Source organism: Pteronotus mesoamericanus, unplaced genomic scaffold, assembly GCF_021234165.1.
Source record: "Pteronotus mesoamericanus isolate MK-2021 breed Mesoamerican mustached bat unplaced genomic scaffold, CSHL_Meso_final contig_44, whole genome shotgun sequence".
NCBI lineage: Eukaryota > Metazoa > Chordata > Mammalia > Chiroptera > Mormoopidae > Pteronotus > Pteronotus mesoamericanus.
In genome coordinates this window covers 4,414,095-4,420,519 of record NW_026555166.1, presented here as the reverse complement: position 1 = coordinate 4,420,519, position 6,425 = coordinate 4,414,095, and the positions used below count along the sequence as shown (strand labels likewise).

Below are 6,425 nucleotides of genomic sequence, written 5' to 3'. Positions count from 1 at the left end.
TAATCACCGTTTAAGTGTTCCTAACAGGCTCCAGCAGCAGCCTTTGCTCCTGGCAAGCTATGATTATCAGTATTTGCCTGTCTCTCCACTTTTCAGGTCAGTGATATGCCCTGTCACTTTAGTACTCTGATGGATTTAAGAAGAGTTGTGGATTTTCAGTTTGTTCAGCTTTTTTTTTTCTTATAAAAATAGAAGTGATGATCCCAAACTTTTTGCATGTTACACTGGAATCTAAGTCATTGAAAACTACTTTTTAGATATTATACAGTGGACATATTTATTAGGAAAAACAGTCGTGCTTAATAAACATTAGGTTTTCTTCCAGGTCTGATTTTTTTTTTTAACTAATTCTAGCAAATTTTGTCCCCATAAGTTCAAGCAATTGCAAAGCCATTAAATATTTCTTTGACATTGCAGTTTTGAAGCAATATACAAATGGGGTGGGGGAAAGCCTGGATATAAACCATGAGGTGGTGCCTTGGTTTCAGTGCACCCGCTTCTGCCGCAGTCTAGAAAAAGTTACTTTGTATCTCTAGATCTCAGCTTCTTCACCTATGGAATAGGCAGTCAATTTAAGTTGTGATTAACACGAATATTCTGCTATTCTATAGGATGAATCTTTAAAGGATTCATAGCAAAAATGTGCCTTGACCACATTTCTTGAACACATTCTTAGTTTTTATTCATGAAATACTTTATTGGTACTAAGCAAACAGTTTATTGTCAACAGTAGATCTGGGTACTCTATCTGACAGCTTTCCATTTTTTAAATGGAAAGAAGAGGTCTTGCTGGCCCTCTCATTTTTTTTAAACAAAAGAAATATAGTTCCTAGTGGTTAACAGATCTTCTAAAAACTGGACAAATTGGATTCAGTTGAGCAAAGTAGTTTTTGAATATTTGATTAACTGAAAGGATAAAAGCTACAAATATTAAATACTGATACTCAGCCCTTAATAGATTATTGAATTTATCAACAGATTCTGTTAGAACATGAAGTTCAGTTAGTTAGCTGGCTATATAGGGTATTGTGCTCCAAAAAGGTAGAATTTTTTTCTTCTTTAAAAATTTGAATATTTTATATGAATTGACCAGGCAGATTTTCTTTTGTCACTTTATAGGCACAGAATGATTCTATTACTGGCCTGTACGAAATAAATTGACTTTTTTTTCTGTACTTTCTTTTTCTAATCAATTCAAATATCATTTATTCAATATACATGGCATATCAAATACTATTTTAAAGTTTTAAAGTAAAATAAAAAATGATAGACAGATCTTCAAAGAGTTAACAATTTTGTATGAGACAGAAACAGCCTAGTGAAGTTAGATCATTTAAAGTTATACTAGAGCTAGAGAAATTGATATGAGAGTCAACCTATAGACAGTAAATGAAAACAGGAATGTAGATAAGCTCTACCTTGAGAACCTTGAGAATCCCCAATATTTAAAGAGTCTCAGTGAGAGGAAAAAACTGCTGAAAAGAAAAATCCGAAAAAGTAATTGGGGAATTAAAATTTTGTCTTTGTTAAAACCCCAAGACAAGTTTTGAGTTCAGGAAATTTATTTGGAATGATCCTAGGAAGTATAAGTAGATTAGTGAAGAGGTGAGACAGGGAAGAGAAGAAAACCAGTACAGTTTGCTTTATGGAGCAAGTTACAGTTGTGAGCAATTGACGCTTAACTTCACTGTAGACCTCTGAGATCAAGTATAGATATGTGTTGTAAAATTGTCTTGCTTCTGGGGTGAAGGAGCTAAAGCACCTGTACAACAATTTTTGTTAGTCATTGGTTAGGCGTGGTCCTCAGGGCTCATCAATTCCCTGACACTGCTGGCCTGTCACATGATCATTGAGGAGGTTCCATTTGTCAGAGACCCATCAGGCAAAGGAGTATCTGGTGTTGGTGGTAGAGAGTCTGGGCTATCATGCATGGAAATGTCAAGTTCTTAAGAACTATGGATAGAACATTAACAGCACCTGTCATAGTGTAGTGCTGTGGGGACCATGGGAAGAGAAATTTTCTGGGATACAAGAGTAGTGAACAATGTCAAAAAAAGACTGACAAATCAAGCAAGTAAAAGAAGAATGAGTCAAAAGCCAAGGAAAAGGTGCTAATAGAAATGGGGGAAAAAAGTAAAAATTAGAAAAAGGAATAGGAAATGAATCGTTGATAGGTTAAGATGCAGGAAGAGATAGAATAAGGCTGACTGTGAATATTTACAACTAAAGTTTAAAGATGCATACCAAGACAAATTAAATAAAATTACCATTAAACATGAAAATTACCCTTTTATGTTTTAATTCCTACATCAGTGTATTCAGTGTATTCAGGAGACTCTCCTTGAACTGCCACATCTGGCTTACGTGCCACTTCTGTTCTTTCCCACTCACCTTTTGCTTATTTTTATGACGGAATTTACCACACAAACTCCAAATTCTTCATTTACTGCCTATGCAGGGATGGCAGGCACAGAGAGACATTAGAGCTCCATTTGGTTCATTTGCTCTATAAAGCTCTGGATTACTTTGTGCCCAGCAATCTCAGAACACATGAATAGAAACTAAACCAGCATCCTGGGGGATATAAACCTGGTCACACAGTGTCCGTTCCAAACAGGTTAGTCACATCCTTGATGTTTTCTCCTGACACATTGATGAGTTGTTGCAGTGCAGCCCCCATTAGAATACAGAATGACTTCTTTTTAGCAATTACATTTTTCCTAAACAGGCTCTAGATGGAGATATTCATCTACTGTTCTTTTGTTTTCTCAAAAGTTGTGGTGAACAATATACTCAACAACAGAAAAAGTAAATTAAAATTATTCTTCGTGTTTAAGTTTCTCAAAGATTCTCACAAATGATTTAAAATATTACTTAAGGCAGATAAGATATGAAAAATATTTTTGAATTGTTAATATGGATAATTTATTAAAGTGGGAGACTGCTGCATGCTATCTCTTCCCATATCTGTACATTTTCTAAATAAGATACAAATCAATTGCCTTTTTATATGGAATAGATTTAATCAGAAATACAAAGGAGTTCCAACATTTCCATTTCTTTTTTAAAATCTGCACTTTGTAAACAACAATGGGGAATAGCAAAGTCAATCCGTAATAGAAAAAAGGCAAAATTTGCAAATGTTCTTGCATAGATTTTAACATTTAGGTAAGGCTGAAGGAATAATAATAATTATTATTATTATTACAGAATAAGCGTGTGCATCACTTTCCCAGTAAATGGCTATGCGGCACCCTGAGTACATAAGTTTGGAGAAAGAAAATTAATACGGATCCCAGAGAGAGACATGGGGCGAGGTAATAACTCCTGACACACGGGGCAAATATTAACATCACTGAGGTTCTGTTTTCTCTGCTGTATTTACCTTGCTCACTAAAGTAAGCAAAAACTGGATTGTGACGGAGGGTAGGCGGGGCCAGGCGGGGGCGGGGGCGGGGGCGGGGGCAGTGGCGGCGGCGGGGGCAGTGGCGGCGGCGGGCCGGCCCCTGCGGGGTGCCCCAGCATGGGCCCCGCGGTAGGCCGCAGGTACTTGCTCAGGCCCTGGCCGCTGCTCGCGCTCGCGCTCGCGGCCGCCAGCACGGGGTTCCTCTTGTGCTGGTTCTCCGGAGGTTGGGGAAGTCGGAGCTCGGAGCCCTTGATGCACGGGGCCTGCACGCGCCCTGTGGCCGTCGCTCTGCAGCAGCACCCGCGCTTCCAGAAGCTCTTCGATCTCTCCACCCCGGTGCTACTGTGGGGCGGCCTCCTCACCCCGGAGCTCTGGGCTGGCCTGAGCCAGCTCCGAGGCCCCTACGGCTGGCGCGGCCTCTCCCAGCAAACCATCGCCTCCACCCTGCGCCTTCTGAACCGCACGGAGAGCGCGGAGCTGTTCGCGGCGCCCCCGGAGCCCCGGCCGCCCTGCGTTCGGTGTGCCGTGGTTGCCAACGGGGGCATCTTGAGGGGCTCCCGCCAGGGCCGGCACATCGACGCCCACGACTACGTCTTCAGACTCAATGGTGCTGTGATCAGAGGCTTCGAGAAGGACGTGGGCACCAAGACCTCCTTCTACGGCTTCACAGTGAACACGATGAAGAACTCCCTCGTCAACTACAGGAACCTGGGCTTCCTCTCTGTGCCAAAAGGACAAGACGTGCGCTATATCTTCATCCCTTCAAGCATCCGCGACTATGTGATGCTGCGATCAGCTATTTTGGGTGTGCCTGTCCCCGAGGGTCTAGACAAAGGGGACATGCCTCAGGCCTATTTTGGACCAGATGCCCCCACAGATAAATTCAAGCTACTACATCCAAATTTCATCCACTACCTGACAGAGAGGTTTTTGAATTCAAGCTTTATTAACAAAGGTGCCAAAGACATATATATGCCTAGTACTGGGGCCCTCGTCCTGCTGACGGCTTTGCATAGCTGTGACCAGGTTAGTGCCTATGGATTTATCACAGGAAACTACCAGAAATTTTCTGACCACTATTTTGACAAAAAAAGGAAGCCACTGATATTTTATATAAACCATGATCTACATCTTGAGGCCACTCTGTGGAAAGACTTGCACCAGGCTGGCATCATACAGCTGTACCAGCGCGGACCACAACCTCCCTGAGACCTTCGCTTCTCCTTGCAAAGCCAAAGCTCTCATCATCTTAGTGGCTGAAACGTTTTCCCTTTATTTATTTATTTTTAAACCATCTCCCCTCTATCTTACCCCTCTTCCCAAAGGGGTATATGGAATGTAGATTCACAACTCTTACCAATATGATACAATGGATCTTGCATCTGACTCTTCCAAGACAACTCCCCTCTGGATCTTACATAGACATTCCAAATTTAGCCAAGGAAAAAGAGACTGCTTTGCTGGATTTGTTCTAAAATGAGCAATAACACTCCCAAGGAGGTAAAATATACCCTTCACTAGCAGAGGCAGGCATACCTCAGAGTTTAGCATCCTGAGGCCAGCATTTGGTATTGTGATATTTTAGGAATGTCAGTCCAGCCATTCCAGACCTATCACTTGACAAGATCAAGCAGTAGTACAGGCAAATGTGCAATGTCTATCCCCACATCTCCTGTTGGCTATGTAAAGATTTCACAAAACACTGCAAATCAAGGCTTCAGTTGTTTAATGATAAGTCTTAAGAATATTTCTGTAAGATGTTAATTCTCTGATCAATTTGCTTCTGCCCCATGGGGAGTGGAGCCTTCTGGTCTGTTAAAGTGGGAGCACAAAATGAAGCAGAAAAGATAATATAATTTGAGGTTAAATAATTACATGAATGACAAGTGATTTTTTTTTTCTTTTTACATTAGGGATGTAGATAAAACATATAAAATACAAGGTGAAGTGTGAAAATCACTCAGAATTCAAGAATCTGGTAAGGTAGACCAAGGGTTGGCAGGGGAGGGAATTTGGGGGACTGGGTGAAAAGATGAGGGGATTGAGAAGTACAATTGATAGTTACAGAGATATAAATTACAGCATAAGGAATATACTCAATAGTATTGTAATAACTATATATGGCGCCAGGTGGATAGTTGAAATATTGGGGGACCACTCTATAAAGTGCTGTAAATCTAAAACTATTACAGAATAATATTGAATATAAACTGTAATTGAAAAAAAACCCCAAAAATGAACAAAAGAATCAGGTGTGGTTTCTGGTGTTTAATGGAGGTGTCAATAAATCTGAAGATTGCCTACCATGAAAGTAAATTCTATTACAGATTTATTATGATCTTATTACAAAACAAAACAAAACATTAATGGGTGGGTAATGAACCTTAGGTCAAGTCATAAGTTCAATTAATTTAAACTGAAGTAGCTGATAATCAGTTTAATGATTTTAGATGGATTAAAGTTGCACCTTCTGGGTTTTTAGTGATTGTTTCCCAGACTGGTTTAAGGAAGTCTCATCTAACATATTGTCACCATACAGCCCATTTAACCAAGACCTGTGATTTAATGTCTTGGTAACTAGTAGCTTAGGAGAGTCTATTCTACTATACCAGGTATTTAGCTGACAAGAGACTTTCCAAGGGAGTATTTGTCTTGGAAAATTCACCAAGGATCAGCATTTGGCCTTCAGTTCTGTGGTTTTGAAAGACAAAGTTTATCAACACATAGCACTAGGGATGAATGAACTCAACAACTAGAATCAGAAGACTAAGTAATGTCTATTAAACTGCGACTCTAATAAATTTGCAGAAAAACCTGATAAATGAACAAAATGTGATTGTGTTAGTGTTGTACAAGAAGTTATACACAAGGGAGTCATTACAATAACTTTTGAATTTTAACAGAATGGAGTACACAGGACAGTTCCAGCCTAGCAGTAGAAGCTCAATTTTTAGAAATAAGGAAGTTGTAGGTCTAACCCCTTGATTTGTTTTCCTGATCTTGAAAAGCCAGCTGATTT

At 40.0% G+C, this 6,425-nt stretch overlaps 1 protein-coding gene across 1 annotated transcript; it reads left to right on the top strand.

Annotated features, from left to right (window-relative positions):
- The first annotated feature begins 3,523 nt into the window (after nucleotides 1–3,523).
- Nucleotides 3,524–4,615, top strand: LOC129073987 (alpha-N-acetylgalactosaminide alpha-2,6-sialyltransferase 2-like). Its single transcript, XM_054577691.1, has one exon. The coding sequence runs from the start codon at nucleotides 3,524–3,526 to the stop codon at nucleotides 4,613–4,615; it is 1,092 nt and encodes a 363-aa protein (XP_054433666.1).
- Nucleotides 4,616–6,425: the final 1,810 nt, after the last annotated feature.

Bases quoted from the DNA above. Each gene is read 5' to 3' on its own strand.
- LOC129073987 (XM_054577691.1), top strand. From the start codon at position 3,524: ATGGGCCCCGCGGTAGGCCGCAGGTACTTGCTCAGGCCCTGGCCGCTG.